General features: G+C 43.1%; 1 protein-coding gene across 1 annotated transcript in view; it reads left to right on the top strand.

Moving 5' to 3' along the window:
- Window positions 1-18,493, top strand: part of LOC144689496 (androglobin-like) — an 87,407-nt gene that overhangs the window by 4,499 nt on the left and 64,415 nt on the right. The window contains exons 2-4 of the mRNA XM_078556632.1: window positions 276-410; window positions 9,102-9,255; window positions 9,430-9,617. Of these exons, the coding sequence (XP_078412758.1) occupies window positions 280-410; window positions 9,102-9,255; window positions 9,430-9,617 (473 nt within the window). The 5' untranslated portion in view covers window positions 276-279. The remainder of the gene's footprint in view (window positions 1-275; window positions 411-9,101; window positions 9,256-9,429; window positions 9,618-18,493) is intronic.

The raw sequence follows: 18,493 nt of genomic DNA, 5'->3' as shown, positions 1-18,493 counted from the left end.
GTTGATGAGACAGGGCATAAAGGCCATGAGATTGGCAGTGTCAAGAATTTGGGGAGAAAGGTGTCCAATCCCCAACTAATCAAGAATTATTGGCAGAGGCCCTGGAGCAACCCACTATCTAAAACAATTGTTGCATTGCTGAAGATCAAGGGCTTTGGTTAGATTGCATTCCCTCAGTTTCATAAATTTAAAGTTACTATGTGTATTATGTATACTTTCCTACGCAGGTGCAAACATGGGATTGTGTTTCATGTGCGCTTTCTTTGATCTTCCAGATACATGTTTGATACAAATCCAAAATTGGCAAAAATGTATCCCTTTTATGAAGATGAATGGAGTAAAACAGTATATGCTGATTACACAACCTCATACGGTGATCAGCCTCCCAACTTCTGGTTTGTGGTATTCAGGTACGAACTGAAATTGCACTCTTTGGTGACATACTTGAGGGTTTTATCTGAGTCTACTTGCAGAACTCGTCATAAAATTGCTTTCTATTATAATAATTAGCTAGTGATTCTTTTCTGTTCATGAGCCTTTTAAGTCAGTGATTGTTAATGCTCCTGTGCATTGCTACATTGTGCCCAGTCCAGTATTACAGCTCTTGGTCGTACTGTAATTGATATCGTTGCACCGGGCAATAGAACAAATATAATGCTATTGAGAATAAATACTATGCAGCTGATACATGCAAAATTTGACCCTTCGCCATCTTGGTGTGAATATTTTCATGTCTTGTTTTTACAAGATAATTTCATCAGGAAGGCCCTCTGGTCCATCTTGGTTCAACCAGTTGGGGAAGCACTAACAGCTCCCAGTTGTTTCTTAAATGATTCCAGGGTTTTGTCCTCCACTACTCTCTCTGGAAATTTATATCCTACATTAATGATAAAATCCAACCTGTATCATGGACCAAAATGCATGGACAAGTATCCATTTTGAAGAATTTACCACTTGTTTTAACAGCACATATGAAAGGGATACAGTCAGAGTAACTTAGGATGGGAACCTCCTTGGAGCTGCTCCCGCTGCATCACCATTTACACACGCAATTGGTGTTTCCAACAGTTATGGCAACAAAGCAGGAACTGCAGCTTGGAGGAAATTCACAGCCACGATGGTTACTTGAGCAACTCAGAATGACAATCAATATTGCAAGGACCAAATTCTATTGTCGGATTTTCATCATTAGCTGGGGAATCATGAGTCAGGCCATTTTCCAACATTGCATTCCTGAGATTTGAATGAACCTGCATGCACATGTAGTTTTCACCCAGGGAGTGGGGGCAGGCCGGAGTCAAGGCAACCACCACCTCCCGGAGTAGGCCCAAGCTGGGAATGGAAGCGGGCAGATGCTGAGGCCAGCAGGTTAGAAGGACCTCCTCCATTCGCTAGGACATCGGCCGAATTCTGTGGATGACTTTCAGGCCCCCTCACCTTCACCCCTAAAGCCACCACCCAGCCTCCATGCCCCTTCTATGCCCCCTCATATCTTCATGCCTCTTCCATAGACCCATACCCTCTCCATGTCACCCATACCTCTTCCTTACATCCCTCAAATCTCCCATGCATCGTCCATGTCCCTTCATATCTCTAGTGCCCTCCCATGCTTCCTCCATACCCATTCACCCAGTATCCATCAAATACAGAAGTCGTGAGTCCTATAATAACACTGGGAAGCCTTTGAAATGATCATGAACTAAAAAAAAAATCATCCATCATGCCATGGGATCCCCTCTAGGCCCAGCTCTCGCTAACATTTTCATTGGTTTCCACAAGAAACATGCCTTAGATGGAATGACCCCTAACCTCCTATCCCTTGCATATTTCTGATATGTGGATGATACGTTTGCTATAGTTCAATCTGGAGCTGCATGTAAGAATTTCCTTATACACCTTAATGATCTCCACCCCGCACTCAAATTCACCTTGAAATGGAGCAATCTAATGAGCTCCTTTTCCTCGATGTGCTAGTTGAGAAATCTACTAATGGATTCTCTAATACTGTTTGCCACAAGCCTACCTTCACTGGTCAATATACACATTGGGATTCCTACAGCTTCACGCGCTATAGGATTGGCCTTATTGGCAACCTCATAAATAAAACCTGAGCCATTTGCTGACTGTGCAAGCTTGATGCCGAAATTGGGCACATCAAAGCTATCCTGCGGGATAGTGACTACCCTGATAAGATCATTGTTCACTGCATATCATGCAAACTCATGAATGGACCTAAAGTCGTTACTTTCAGTCCTGAGAAGTGCCCAGTCTCCCTCAGAATGCCTTGGAGGTGTGAGGTGTCTCATAACTATGAGCAACAGGTGAAGTTAGCCATTTCACATGGTTACTATGCAGTAGCAACACAAGTGGTATTCTCCACTTACAAGATGCTGCTGTCAAGCCAAAGTGACATTCTGGACAGAATTTTCTGCCTGTCGAGCAGGCTGGGCAGGATCGGGCGCAGGGAGGCGCGGACCCGACCTGCACCGCACCGCCATTTTACAGAAGTACCTCAGGGAGATTAGTTTTAAATCCAAAAAGGTTAATAAAGTGGCAAGAAAATTTTTTATGACATGTCCCCTCATGTGAAACTGTCACATGAGCTGGGACATGTGTATTAATTTCAATAAAAATTTTTGTCAAAATTTAAAATCATTCATGAAACTTCATCCCGCCCGTGGATGTGGTTCCATGAAAAATGCGAAGGCTGCCTGGGCTTTTTGCCTGAACCGCCAAACCTTAAGGTTGCACGGGCAGCTCCGTTAATGACTTTAATTGAGAGTTAAATGGCCTTAATTGGCCTTTGACAGTTCGGCGGGCGCACAGCCGACTCAAGTGTGTGCCTGCCGAACTGAAAGTCTGAATGATGCGCCATGACGTCGGGACGCACGCCTGATGTCACCAAACGTCATTTTATGCCTCGGCGAGTGGGCCTTGCCCCTGCTCGCCGAGCGGAAGATTCAGCCCTCTGTCTACCACACAAATTAATAAGGTGGTGTATGAATTTCAGTGCTGGTGTGATGCCAGGTATGTAAGCCGTATGTACCAATAACTGGTGGACTGTATCAAACAGCGCATCCCTTCGGCTGCTCACAACAGGCAGACTACTGACAATATTCAATTAGTCCATGCTTGCAATACTCAGAACATAGTGTCCAATATTAGATGTGACTCTGTGATTGGACAACACTGACTGAACAATCCCAAGTGTGTTAAGAATTACACTAACAACCAATTTAAGATTACTAGCGCCTGCAATGTGGCTCACTTACACTTGCTACATATATTCATACACAGGGCTCTCTCCTCTGCAAACAAACAGAACATGTCCAGGCATTGCACCTTTTTCAACTAAACAAAAGCTTAGACAACTGTTCCCTGGTGCATTCCCCATGGCAATGCCTCAGCAGCCAGAGTCGACTTGCATGGTTTGAATTTAAACAAAAGGTTAGGTGATAACTATTCCCTGATGCATTGTCCACGACAACACCTCTACCAATCGGAATCCATTTGCCAACCCAATCTGCACCATTTTCTCATGCAAAATAAATTTGTTGCTCCCTTTGTAATTTGGTATTCTTGTGTTTCTGTCCTGATGAGTGCAAGACTGAAAGCTTTGACAGCATATCTCATTTTCCAGCAATACTCAAGTTCTGTACTGCCAAGCGACTATTAGATGGCCATCTGTTCATTTTTTTCAAAGACTCAATAGATGAGGCTGAATTTAAGGAGGGAGGGGCCATGCTGCTCACTCCGTTGGAAGAAATGTCAATCATGAACCGACCAACATTAAACAAGACCACCCCACAGCCATAGCTGGCACCAGGCGACCTTGAGAAGGTGAAGATAGGACTTTTGTCCTTTAGTGGAAGGATACCCCACCTTCCAGCAGTGCCAGAACTTAGTAGTGGGCACTGCTGGGACTACAAGTAGGCCCTGCAATGAAGATGACCTGACCACCAGAAATACGTAAGTTCTTGGACAGCGTGGTTTCAGGAAGCTTAGGGAGGGGAGTGGGAGATCAGGTTTTGGTGGCTAGGCAAGAAGTGACAAAGGGGTGTAACATCTTTGTGGTGTCGGGCGAAGGTCCCCTGATTCACACAAGGCATCCCCCAAAGGACATTTTTTAAAATTCATTCATGGGATGTGGGCTTCGTTGGCTAGGCCAGCATTTATTGCCCATCCCTAGTTGCCCTTGAGAAAGTAGTGGTGAGCTGCCTCCTTGAACTGCTGCAGTCCATGTGGTGTAGGTACACCCACAGTGCTGTTAGGAAGGGAGTTCCAGGATTTTGACCCAGCGACAGTGAAGGAACAGCGATATATTTCCAAGTCAGGATGGTGAGTGACTTGGATGGGAACTTCCAGGTGATGGTGTTCCCATCTATCCACTGCCCTTGTCTTTCTAGGTGGTGGTGGTTGTGGGTTTGGAAGGTGCTGTCTAAGGAGCCTTGGTGAATTCCTGCAGTGCACCTTGTAGATGGTACACGCTGCTGCTACCGTGCGTTGGTGGTGGAGGGAGTTTAACTCTTTTGTCCATGTTTGAACCAAGGCTGTAATGAAGCCAGGATCTGAGTGGCCCTGGCGGAACCCAAACTGGGCGTCAGTGGGCAGGTTATTGCTAAGCAAGTGCCGCTTGATAGCATTGTTTATGACCCCATCCATTACTTTACTGATGATCAAGAGTAGACTGGTGGGGCAGTAATTGGCCAGTTTGGATTTGTCCTGCTTTTTATGTACAGGACATACCTGGGCAATTTTCCACATGGCCTCCCTTTCCTTCCTGCCTTTTAATCAGTTGGGTTAAAAAAAAAGCAGCCTTCCCACTCCCATCAGTATTACGGCATGGGCAGTGTAATCCTCTTAACAAGCCCAATTATTAATTAATATTAATAATTGTAATATTAATTATTTTATTAATTATGTAGGCAGACTACCAATTTCGGCATTCACACGCCAACTATTTTATGGGGAACAGGTCAGGGGTGGGCTTGTATGTCACCCCCTCACCCCTGCCAAAAATACGACCAGTAGGGGTCCATAAAATCCAGCCTGTGGACATTCAGTCAAAGAAGTCAGGCATGTGTTCAGCAGATGTCTGGACCTTTGTATAAATCAAAGCACCAGGTCCAGATGAAACATTAATATCAGATTCTCAATATTGTTGAATGCCAAAAAGTATTGGATAAAGTAGTCTTATGTGTATGCATACTGTGGCTACAAGAGTGCAGCGAGTAACTAATCTCCTGACTCCCCAAAGCTTGTCCACCATCTACAAGACACAAGTCAGGAGTGTGATGGAATACCCTCCACTTGCCTGGATGAGTGCAGCTCCCACAACACTCAAAAAGCTTAACACCATCCCGGACAAAACAGCCCATCTGATTGGCATCACATCCACCACCTTAAACATTCACTCCCTCCACCACTGATGCACAGTGGCAGCAGTGTGTATCATCTACAAGATGCACTGCAGCAACTCGCCAGGGCTCCTTCGACAGCACCTTCCAAACCTGCTACTTCTACCACCTGGAAGGACAAGGGCAGCAGATGTAAGAGGACACCACCACCTGCAAAATCCCTTCCAGTCCCTTCCATTCTGACTTGGAAGTAATTCACCATTCCTTCACTGTCGCTTGGTCAAAATCCTGGAACTCCCTCCCTAAAAGCACCGTGGCTTGTTTCACGTGGTCTTCAGGAACCCACCTACCTCACTGAAAATATCAATCTCAAGGAAATTTGAAATTTGGGCAGGCATTTAAAAGACTGAACCTGACATCACTTTGAGTGCACGCTGGGTCACCACCCACCACAATTTCTGCACTGCTTAAAATGGCAGCCAGCAGGAATCATTTGGAAATTTAAATTTAAGGTCCCCCTCATTGCCATTTTCAGAAACCCAACATCAGAACAGCAAAATCCAGCCCTGTATGTACACTGATGAAAGCTACCTCCACCTGTCCACCATGACAGCCTCGACATTGTCAGGTTGACAGTCTGATATCATCTGAAGAATGAATCACAACTCACTTCTACTGCACATCATCAATGCATAAGCAATTGCTTTAGGCACCCCCTATAAACTCCATTCCCTTACTGCTGACTCCAGCACCCTCAACACAGCAACTTGTATACCCATAATGTAGAAAAACATCCCATACTTCACAGAGGCGTGATAAGACGAAAATTGTGCCAAACATAATAAAGAGATAATAGATGGGATGACCAAATGTATGATCATAGGGGTAAGTTTTAAAGAGGGAAAGCATGTGTCATGCGCTGGAGAGATTTAGGGATGGGGTTCCAGAACTTCGAGCTAGACAGCTGAAGACACTTCTGCTTCCGCTGTCATTGCCATTTAAATCGCAGTCCGAGAAACCCGATTCCCGAGTTGGCACCTAAACGTGAGGCAGCTGAGCTCATTCTGAGCAAAGAAAAATAAATAATTAATTCAAAATTAATCACTACTGAGTAGGCAGCTTTAAAAACCCAGCAAAAGCCGGATTCGATACGTCAGGAACCTGAGAACATTGCGCTAAAACAGGGAGGACACTAAGCAGTTGATCCAGACAGGCATTGTTCAAAGAATTTAAACGCTGAGGTCGTGAGCACCATTACTGTAGGAGCCCACCAAAACCAGCATGCGCGGGAAAACCCTTTGTGCAGAAGCGTGTGGCAGCACCATCTTGGACTTTCAGAAACCTCTTAAAGCTGAACCTGTAACTTAAAAAATTTTAACCATGGCTCGATAGCCCGCTCTTCCAGATCAATTTGGACTTCTCCAAAGCCCAGATCAATCACAAAATTGGGGATGCTGGAGAAAGAGATTCCTGAGATACATGATTGCTTCAGGTCTGGATAAAACGACTGAAGCTGAACAAGTTTACATACAGCTTTATTCGGTAGGCCTAGTAGCCAATGGTATACTAGCTAGACAAGGAATCAATGAATCATCTGCAAATTTTGTTGATGTTTTAAAATCATTCGATGTTTACTTTAACCTAGAAGTAACAAAATCCTTGAAAGGACTGAATTTAATAAACATGTCCAGCAGCCAGGAGAACCTGTCGACTCCTTCATTATGTATAGAATGACTGAAGGCTGTGATTACAGGTGACCTGAAATCTGAGCTAATCAGGGATAGAATAGCTGTAGGAGTGGCGGACGATGCACTGTCAGACATGCTTCAAGTGAAGGAGGACCTAACCCTTGAGAAGACCATCCAGATTGTCAGGCAATCTGAAATCTGTTTGCAGCACAGATATTAAGGAGAGAAAGCAGACCATGGTATAATGTAAACACCATTGTCCAGTTAATGAAACAGCACAAAAACAAGGACACTCCAGGTCAAGGGAAGCAATACCTTATCTGACCAGTAGAGTGACCGTGCCAGCGCTGTGGAGCAAAGCGCCCCCACAGGTGTGAATATTGTCCAGCAATTTCAGCCCAATGCCTACAATGTAACCAAAAAGGCCACTTCCGGGAAGCTAAAACATCAAAATGCACAGAAGATCCCAAGAGGATTCACAAGATCAAGACAACACACCAAAAGGACACAACAGTACTTATTGGATGAGATCCAAGATCCTGGATTTTTGTTCTAAAATGCAGACATCTTAGTTAATGGCTATCTCTCAAACTTTAAATTGTATATGGGAGCCATTGTTATGGTCCTGTTGAACAAAGAACTGTGGCTGAGAGACCTCTGGCTACGAACAACAGACACACCACTTTATGGGCCCAGAGGAATCCAACTTCCAGTCATAGGCATGATTCAGAAACCATTAAGATATGGCGGCAAACAAATCTCTGAGTTGATGTACATCATCAGTAACCAGTCTTTTTCTCCCTTGAGCAGAGATGCCTATGTAGCCCTGAATCTCCTCAAAACAGCAGAAGATGTCAAAACAACCACTGTAAGTTCCTGAGAACTCAAACAAGAAAGAGTATCCTGACTGGGACATCAGCTCTGAGTTGCCTTCTCTCTTTGCAGAGCAGGCTTGCCTACTTTCGTTACAGGTGTCAGAAAACCCTCATTGGTCAGACCAGCCAACCACTCAGATGGTTAGCATAACACCTCAAGTAGATGACAGTAAAGAGAGGAACAAATAACGAGAAAACCCTCAACCTCCGGCTCCAACACCAGTTGGAGAGATAAACCCTGAGATCACAGAGCAGACACTGCAATCCCCAGCCAGCATGAGAGTGCCACAAAGGATGCTGGAACTGAGTAGCATATATCCATTGATGACAGCACACCAAAGCCAAATACAAAGGTGAACTCACTACTAAGTCATACCCTCACAACATTAAGAGCCACCATCCATCGTCACGTGGGTCATGGCGAGCCAAATGATGGAAGAAGGAAAGAAAACACTATAGAGACAAGCTAGGAGTTCATCCACCCTGTAAAGAGCAGGATAAACCAACAGTCATCTATCACAACAATTGCGAAATCGACAAAGAGCAATTCAATGCCTAAAAAACAGAAGAAAAGGAAAAAAAGGATGAAAAGACACCCCAATGCCAGAACAATCTCCGATTTACCTGCAGCGACAGAGTCTACCACTCCTCCGACAGTGGTGAGAACAAGATATGGAAAAGTTATAAGGCCTCCAGACCACCTGAACCTATGAACTCAGAGACTTGGGGGGAGATGGGGTAGTAGTAATAATGTAAATACATGGGGTAAAATGGAATAACTCGTAAATACGTTAGATAAAGACTTGGGGGAGGTCTAGTATAAGGGTCTGGCACCTAACGAGTTAATGGAGTCCCAGTACAGTACAGTACCTCCCCACAGTGATGTGAGAGAACACATGAGCCACATCTAGGGGTCAGTGTAGTGTTGGACAGAACCGTGTGTAGAAGCAAGCATGGAGATAGCTCCTCGCTTGGACCTTATATACTTTCTGGTAGTTAATAAATATTTATCGTTGAGCTATCTAAGACTACAATTACCTTAATAAGACCTACCAAACTATGCCCATCATCTTACAAGATAGCCCCTGATATTTGAGCCCAGTGCCACAGATAAACTATTTTTGTTGCCTTTGCTTTCACTTAGCAGTGCTTTAACTACCTGAACTTTATTCTATCTGCAGAGAGATCTTTCATGTGCCTGAGGACATGCTGATAGTACCGAAGATTTACTCTGCGTTGCCAGTTTGTGTTCTTCATGTGATCAATAATGATACAGGAGAGGAAATTCCCAGGGTTTTTCAAAAAGTAGCTCCACACATGTACACTAAAAACTCGGTAGGTATATCCACTTGATAGAGATCTGATCACCAATGTATTCTTTTGTGCAAAATTTACTTCTCTAAATCTGCTCTTTGACTGTGCAAATATTTTATTCGAATTAACAAAAATCTGAATCATAAATGGCTGCCTAAAACTGTAAACAGTGTTTTTTTATATATATATATATAGGGTGGCTATACATTCATGGCTGAAGCCCAAACAGGGAGCTTCCCAGTACCCCCTGGTAAATGGAGATTACGTTTGATTGGCTCCAGCTATCCTCTTCTTTCTCTGGCAAGTGATACTGTCTACAGCAGCTTTTCGATGAAGGAGATTAAGTCCTACTACTTTCCAAATGACAAAAACGTTATCTTCAGGTAGTCATTAAAAATTGCTTTACAGCTTAACATTGCAAACGCTGGCACCTCTTTGAAAATAATTTTTAAAGAGGATTCTTAAGCTGATTATGGATTCCATTTTCTAAGATGGAAGTCTTGTGAAAAGTGACAGCTGGTGACTAAACTAAATGAATAGAATCTCAAGTACGAAGTGACTTCTGTGCAAGATCAGAGTGAACCACAGCTGGGGCATTTTAATAGTGTTTATGAATTCTGACTGTAAGGAATGCAATTCACTAGCTTGACACGAAGTAAAATTAGAATCAGAATCAGGTTGCCTTTCCTGAAATGATTATCGATTTAGAAAAAGTAATAAGGATATGGATAATTTATGAAGATTTTCCTGATAGGTGAACTAATATTAGAATTATAGAATGATGCAGTGTAAAAGGAGGCTATTCAGTCTATTGTGCATGTGCTGGCTCTTTGGAAGAGCTATCCAATTAGTTCCACTCCCCTGCTCTTTCCCAAAGCCCTGCAAATCTGCTTCAAGTATTTATTCAATTCTCTTTTGAAAGTTTACGCAAATAACGTTTTCCTCATGTCACCTCTGGTTCTTTTGATAATTACCTTACATCTGTGACCTCTGGTCATCACACCTTCTGCCACTGCAAGCAGATTCTCCTCACCTACTCTATCAAAGCTCTTCCTGATTTTGAACAATTCTGTCAAATCACCTTTTGACGTTCTCTGCTGTAAGGAGAATAGACCCAGCTTCTCCAGTCCTTCCACATAATTGAAGTCCTTGATCCCTGCTACCATTCTAGTCAATCTTCTCTGCACCCTCTCCAAAACCTGTACATTCTTCTTAAAGTGTAGTGCCCAACATTGGCCACAATGCTCCAGCCTAACCAATTTGATAAAGAGCCAGCATACGTTCTTTGCCTCTGTAGCCCATGCCTCTATAAATAAAACCAAGGGTCTCAAGCACTTTTTTAAACAGCCTTCTCAACTTTTTCTGCCACCTTCAAAGATTTGTGTTGGTCTCTCTGTTCCTGCACCCCCTTTAAAACTGTACCATATACTTCATTTTACCTCCTCTTTCTTCCTAAAAAATGTATCACTCACATTTGTATTCTAAATTTCATATGCCATGTGTCTGCCCATTTCACCAGCCTGTCCTGCTCAGGGGTTGATATGTTAAAGTAATCAAGAATATAAGAAATCTTCAAATTTTTACTACTGGATGGAATAATGGATTTAAAATACTTTAGTATTTAAATGCAGTTGTCACTAATAAAATCGATCTTCAATGAACAGGTAAAAGCAGCTAAATCTATTCCAGGCACAGAGCTTTTTGCTGTACCAGCGCTTCAATGGAACAAATAAAGACTTGCATTGTCATACCATGTTTCACAATCTTAGGACTTCCCAAAGCATTTTACAGTCAATAAAGTGCTTTAAATTATAGTCACTGATATAATGTAGGAACCACAATGGACGACTTGTGCAGAGTAAACTCCCACAAATAGCAATGTAATAGTGGTCAAAGCATCTGTTTTAGTGATGTTGAAGGAGGGATTAGTATTGGCCAAGACACTGGCAAGAACTCAAAACAAAAATAGAAATACCTGGAAAAACTCAGCAGGTCTGGCAGCATCGGCGGAGAAGAGCAGTGCTCTTCTCCGCCGATGCTGCCAGACCTGCTGAATTTTTCCAGGTATTTCTATTTTTGTTTTGGATTTCCAGCATCCGCAGTTTTTTGTTTCTATCACTGGCAAGAACTCACCTGCTCTTCTTCAAAATAATGCCATAATTTCTTTTACATCCACTTGAGAGGGCAGAATCTCAGTTAAACATCTGATCCAAAGACGGCACTTTCAATAACACAGTACCATCCTCGGTAGTGCGTACACTGCTGGAGTGTTTGCCTAGAATTGGTGCTTAAGTCTCTGGAGTGGAACTTGAATGTACAACCTTCTAACTTTGAGACAAGTGTGCTACCAACACAGCTATGGTCAACATGGACAGAAGCACTCATATGTCCCCTTTGGCCCTATGTCCAACACAATTCCTCCAAAACAAAAATAAAAATACCTGGAAAAACTCAGCAGGTCTGGCAGCATCTGTGGAGAGGAACACAGTTAACGTTTTGAGTCCATATGACTCTTCAACAGAACTAAGTAAAAATAGAAAAGAGGTGAAATATAAGCTGGTTTAAGGGGGGAGGGTAGAGCTGGATAGAGGGCCAGTGATAAGTGGAGATGGCCAAAAGATGTCACAGACAAAAGGACAGAGGTGTTGAAGGTGGTGATGTTATCTAAGGAATGTGCTAATTAAGGGTAGAAAGCAGGACAAGCAAGGTACAGATAGCCCTAATGGGGGTGGGGTGGGGTGAAGGGAAGGGATCGAAATAGGCTAAAAGGTAGAGATAAAACAATGGATGGAAATACATTTAAAAATAATGGAAATAGGTGGGAAAAGAAAAATCTATCTAAATTATTGAAAAAGAAAGGGGGGATCGGAAAGGGGGTGGGGATGGAGGAGAGAGTTCATGATCTAAAATTGTTGAACTCAATATTCAGTCCAGAAGGCTGTAAAGTGCGTAGTCGGAAGATGAGGTGCTGTTCCTCCAGTTTGCACTGAGCTTCACTGGAACAATGCAGCAAGCCAAGGACGGACATGTGGGCATGAGAGCAGGGTGGAGTGTTGAAATGTTGACAATTCCTCCATATGTGCCCAGTAAATACCAGATATATTTAAATGAGTCCCAATGGGAAGTTTGAGCACTGAGCTCACGTTTGCAACATAGGCCCAGATTTTCATTGCTGGGTCGGGTACGCAGAGATAGGAGAGTTACAGACCCTGCAAACCCAACCTTTAAAAATGGTGGCCCGCAGTTCCAATTCTCATTCTGGGGTAGCGAGCTGGATTAGAAGCCAGGCCCGCCACCCCTGGGAACGAGTGCAGAGGCTGCCACGTGCAGAAGCGGACTGAGCTCCAGCACTTCGTTGAATTCAACAAGAAAAAAATGGTTAAACCAAAAAAATGTCCTCCAGCCCTCACCTCTCATCCCCCCTCACAGTACCCATGTCGCATCCATGCCAACCTGTACAGCCTCCGGTCCCACATCCATCCCCCCCCCACCCCGTTTATGCACTTTAATACACAATCATGTTTACTTTTAACAATCCCAAAGGGCACCTTACCTATCACAAAGAGTACCTTACCTCTCCAAAGGGTTAGCCTGAGTATCCAAACAAATCCAAGCAAGTTCAGACCAGCTCTTACCTGGTCTAATCTGCACACGTTAGTTTTCATACTCTTGGCCTACCAAAATCCCACTTCAGTGGAGGCAGCTGATGATTTAAATGGCCAGCTGCCAATATAAAGCGTGCATGCAAGAACCCCAGCCTGACTGCAGTCCCACCCCCATGAAAATAGAAAATGACATGTTCAGGGGTGGGACTTAGGATTTCCTGGCTTGTCCACCATTTTCATCAATCTGGTCCATAGTCTCTGTCTGACATACCATGCCCAAGCTGATCCCAGTTCCCGTTGTGAAATGGTGTTAATATCTAGGTGTTACTGTCTTCTTGCAACATTTCCCCTTTAATGAAACAACAATAATAGAAAGTTTATTTGTTCATTCTATGGTCCATCAAGCCACATACATTGACCACTCCAAATAGGCTGTTTTTAAATAATTGAGAGTAATTGAAACTGCAGTTCCTTTGACAAGAGAATTTGTCAATTAACTTTCTTGAGGTATAGAGGCTACTCCCCTCATAAATATAACTTCCACCACAAAAGAATGCAGCACAGACCCAAAAAAAATTTCTTTAGCTCTAAAGAAGAATCATACGGACTCGAAACGTTAACTTGTTTCTCTCTCCACAGATGCTGCCAGACCGGCTGAGTTTTTCCAGCATTTTCTGATTTTATTTCAGATTTCCAGCATCTGCAATATTTTGCTTTTACCCAAAAAATACATCTCCCCACATTGATTTTCTTCACTCTTCCATTGATCTGAATGGGATTACTTCCATCACACCATCGAACAGCTAAAGTCAGTAGGAAAAAGACAAAGGTGCAGAATTTGCAGTCAGCAGTGAAGGAATGGATCTTGGGGGATCTGTGCCATGTGTGAACAAGGCACAAATCAGAATAGATCTTCAAGCAATCAAATTGAAGGATCCTCGCTGACCCATATAGAGTCTAAACTCGGAAGTATAAATTAGATTTAATTCATCCACAGCAAGTGAAAAAAAGAGAGGGAAAGAAAGAAGGGATTAAGAGAGGGATGAATAAAAAGTGACAAATAAAAAGTTTTTAAAAAATGCTCAAGCAGCTTCTTGATTTTAAAATTCTCTTTTTTTTTTAAATTCCTCAATGTCCTCGCTCCTTCCCTTATCTCTGTAATCTCCTCCAACCCCTCAACCCTCAGAGATATCTGCACTCATCTAATTCTGACTACTTAAGCACCCTGATTTGAATCACTCTACCATTCATGGCAGTGCCTTCTGCTGCCCAGGTCCTAAGATCTGGAATCCCCTCCCTATACCTCTCCACCTCTCTACCTCACTACCCCACTTTCCTCCTTTAAGATGCTCCTTAAAACCTACCTCTTTGACCTCAGGTCATCTGGCCTAATATCTCCTTATGTGGCACAGTGTTATATTTTATTGTATAATGCTTCTTTGAAGTGCCTAGGTGTAGTAACTGTAGCTTTAAGGAATGTAGTGACTGTTGCTTCAAGACTTATTGTACTTTGTAATATCACATGACAGTGTAAACAAATCAGCCCAAAGCGCGGGGAACCTTAGAGGTGGAGTTTGTGTCCAGTTGTGGTTCTTGATGGAAGCATGTAACTGCTGCTGAAGCACTGTAAATAAAGTTTACTGGTTCTTATGAGAAACCTATCTGGAAAATCAAGTCCATAACAACTGGCGACAAGGATAAATTGGTTACGGCGCTGTCCCTCGCCCAGTGAATGTGAGTATCTTGTTTTAAACAGAAGAAAGGGAAAATATACTCACCAGGCATGCCACTTTTTGGCAGGCTCAACCCCTTCGACTCATCCACAGAGGATTGGAATCAATATATAGAACGCCTCGGTTTCTTTTTCCAAGCAAACGAAATAACGGTGGAGGAAAAAAGGAAAGCAATTCTCCTAAGTGTCTGTGGGAGTAAAATTTATAACTTAATCTGTAGTTTGATGGCCCCGAGCGCTCCTGATTCAAAGACCTCGTTAAGTGTCATTTTCAACCCAAACCTTTCGTAATCATGCAGACAGTTCAAATTTAATTCAAGAGTAAGAGCTCCAGGGGAGACCTTCGCAACATACATAATGAAGATGAAACAGCTAACTGAACATTGTGATTTCGGGGTGACCCTAAACGATATGTTAAGGGATCGTTTGGTCTGCGGTGTGCACGATGATACCATTCAATGACGGCCATTAGCTGATGTAAATATCGATTTTAAAAGAGCATTGGAAATAACACTTGCGATGGAAGCACCGAGCAGGATCCGTAGGCCTTACAGATGCAAGGACGGCGCCATTTTCCAGTTGGGGCAGGAACAGACTGCTGGGTGTGGCACAAAAGTCAGGAGTCGGCCGCAAAGTAGGAGACAGTCCCTGCTACCTGAAAATTTAAAAATATACAGGAGATAGCTCAGCAACAAATCTGAAAATGAATTGTTACCGACGTGGAAGTAACCATATCCCTGCAACTTGCCGTTTTAAAGAGGTGGAGTGCCATTATTGTCATAAAAGTGGGCAAAAAGTGAAGCAGTGTAAAGCAAGATTGAGACAGATTCGCAGGCAGAAAACTAAACTGATCGAAGTACATAATGTGGAAGATCCAGAAACCACTAATTCTGATGTTTATTCTCTATTTAATGTGAAAGTAGGGAAAACAGAGCCAATCACTGTACTCTGCAGGTCAATGAAAAACCTTTGATTATGGAAGAGGATACCGGTGCATCAACCACTGTAGTGGGGGGGAGCACACATTCAAATATTTAAACAAGGGTATTCAACATCTGAATATGGAGCAGACTTCAGCCAAATTGAAAACGTACACTGGTGAAGCCATACAAGTGAAAGATATTACCACTGTACCTGTTTATTAAAAGCACCAGACAGCAAAGCTCCCTGTGATTGTAGTGGAAGGTGAAGGACCAAGCCTTCTAGGTTGTGATTGGTTGAAAGAAATTAAACTAAATTGGTCTGAAATTTTCCAGCTGAGAGCTGGAGCACGGCTAGAGCTGCCAAAGAACTATGGCAAGAGAGGAACTGGGGAAAGTCAAGGGCAGGCTAAGATCTATGTTAACTCTGAAGCAACTCTTTGTTTTTTAAAAGCCAGGCCTGTGCCTTATGCCTGAGAAAGAAGGTTGACACTGAATTAAACTGTTTAGAGAAGCTGGATATTATTCAGCTGATTCAATTTTCAGAATAGGTAGCAACCATAGTCCCAATCTTAAAACCGGATCATTTACAAGTTAACAGTAAACAAGGCTACCAAGTTGGACAAGAACCCTATCCCCAGGATCGAGGATCTGTATGCAAATTAGCAGGAGAGAGAACTTACACTAAATTAGATATGAATCACACATATCAGCAGCTGGAACTGGATGATACATCCAGAGGATTTGTAACCTTAAACACACATAAAGGGTTGTTTCAATACACGCATCTGCCTTTTGGTGTTTCTCCGGCCTGTGTGATTTTCCAGAGGACGCTGGAGAGCTTGCTGCAAGGACTATCTCAAGTCGTGGTCTACTTGGACAATGTCCTAATAACTGGGTTAACAAAAGCAGAACACTTGGCTAACTTGGATAAAGTCTTAAAAAGATTCTTGGAAGCAGGGGTGCGCTTGAAAAAGAAAAAGTGCACCTTTCAGGCAAGTGAAGTCCTTTACTTGGGCCACAGGGTGGATGCCCAAGGGTTACACCCGGTAGAAGAAAAAGTTAAAGCTATTAAGGAGCCACCCTCGCCTACAAATGTCTCAGAGCTCAAGTCATTCTTGGTTATGGTAAATTATTATGGTTGACTCCTACCCAACTTATCAATGGTCCTAGCCCCTCGACACTCATAATTAAAGAAAAACCAACATTGGTCTTGGAAGTCACCTCGAGAAGAAGCCTTCACGAAAGTTAAACAGCTCTTGCACTCTTCGAACTTATTAGTACACTACAACCCGACAAAAGAATTGGTGCTAACTTGCAACACCTTCTCGTATGGCATGGGAGTGGTACTATCTCACAAGATGGATGACGGTTCAGAAAGGCCAATAGGCTATGTATCCAGAATCCTCTCTATGGCCGAGAAGGGTTACTCACAAATCAAGAAAGAAAGATTATTGATTATTTTTGGAGTTAAAAAATTCCATCAGTATTCACATGGCCGACGCTTTACTATAGTATTTGATCACAAACCGCACTTGGGTCTGTTTTGCGAAGAGAAAGCTATCCCTCCCATAGTTTCCGCAAGAATTCAAAGATGGGCTTTGATTTTATCAGCATATGAATATACCTTTATGCACAGACCAGTGATGCATATAACCTATGCAGATGCCCTAAGTCGCCTTCCTTTGCAGGAGAGCACTGAACATGCTCCAACTCCCAAAGAGATTGTATTAGCAATGAATTTCCTCGATTCTTTGCCAGTAGGCGCAAGGCAAATAATAAACTGGACGAACCATGATCCGGTCTTGTCTAGAGAACGAGACCAAGTATTGAAAGGATGGTCCCAGGAACCATTCCCCGAAGAATTGAAGCCATTCTTCACTCAAAGGAATGAATGGAGTAGTCAGGATGGTATACTATTATGGGGTGCACGAGTGCATCATTCCTTCACAAGGAAGGGAACCGCTCTTAACCGCATGCTATGAGTTGCATAGCACGCATCCTGAAATTTCCAAAATGCAAATGCTTGCAAGGAGCTAAATTTGGTGGCCAGGTATAGACAGTGATATAGAAATAGTGGTTAAACACTGTCTCCAGTACCAGCAACGACAGAAGTTGCCTGTTGCAGCCCCACTGCACCCGTGGGAATGGCCTGGTGGACCTTGACTGCATATATGTAGGTCCATTTCTAGGCACCATGTTTCTATTACTAATTGATGCACATTCCAAATGGTTAGACGCGTACGAAGTTAGATCGCCAACGTCAGGTGCGACTATAGAAAGGTTACACCAAAGGTTTTCTATACATGGATTGCCAGATGTCATTGTCTCGGACAATGGTACTGCATTTACTAGTGCTGAATTTCAAAGACTTGTGTGCCGAAATGGTGTCAAACACGTAAAGACAGCACCGTATCATCCGTCGTCTAATGGATTGGCCAAGAGAGCAGTACAAACTTTTAAAGTTGAGTGAAAATATTATCGGGAGGATCATTGGAGACTAAACTTTCACGTTTCCTGTTTCACTATAGAACGAACCCCACACTAATACAGGTTCAACACCTTCAGAATTACTTATGAAGCGCTGCCTTCGTATGAGATTAAGCCTGGTGCTTCCCAATTTGGAGGGGAAGGTAGAGAATAGTCAAGGGAATCAAAAAGTGACTCATGATTTGCATAGTCAAGAGCGGGAATTTACTGTCGGTGAAACAGTATTTGTACGAAACTTCGGTAGTGGATCAATTGGTTACCTGGTGTAACAGTTTCTGTGACCAGACCATTGTTGTACCACGTAAAAGGGGAGGGCCGGATCACCCAAAAGCACGTGGATCATTTGAGATGAAGGGAGATACCCCAACAAACCAATGTTCCACCTGTAACCATTATAGAATCTGTTTTCCCCGTTGTGATTGATCAACCAAGGATTGACATATCAGATGTCTCTGTCAGAGGGAAAACACTGAACTGCCTGTGCCTACAGAGGTACCTGATGTTGCTGCGGT

This window comes from Cetorhinus maximus, chromosome 14 (assembly GCF_964194155.1).
Source record: "Cetorhinus maximus chromosome 14, sCetMax3.hap1.1, whole genome shotgun sequence".
Taxonomy (NCBI): Eukaryota; Metazoa; Chordata; class Chondrichthyes; order Lamniformes; family Cetorhinidae; genus Cetorhinus; species Cetorhinus maximus.
The sequence above is the reverse complement of the archived record's forward strand: the minus strand, read 5'-3'. Positions and strand labels throughout refer to the sequence as shown.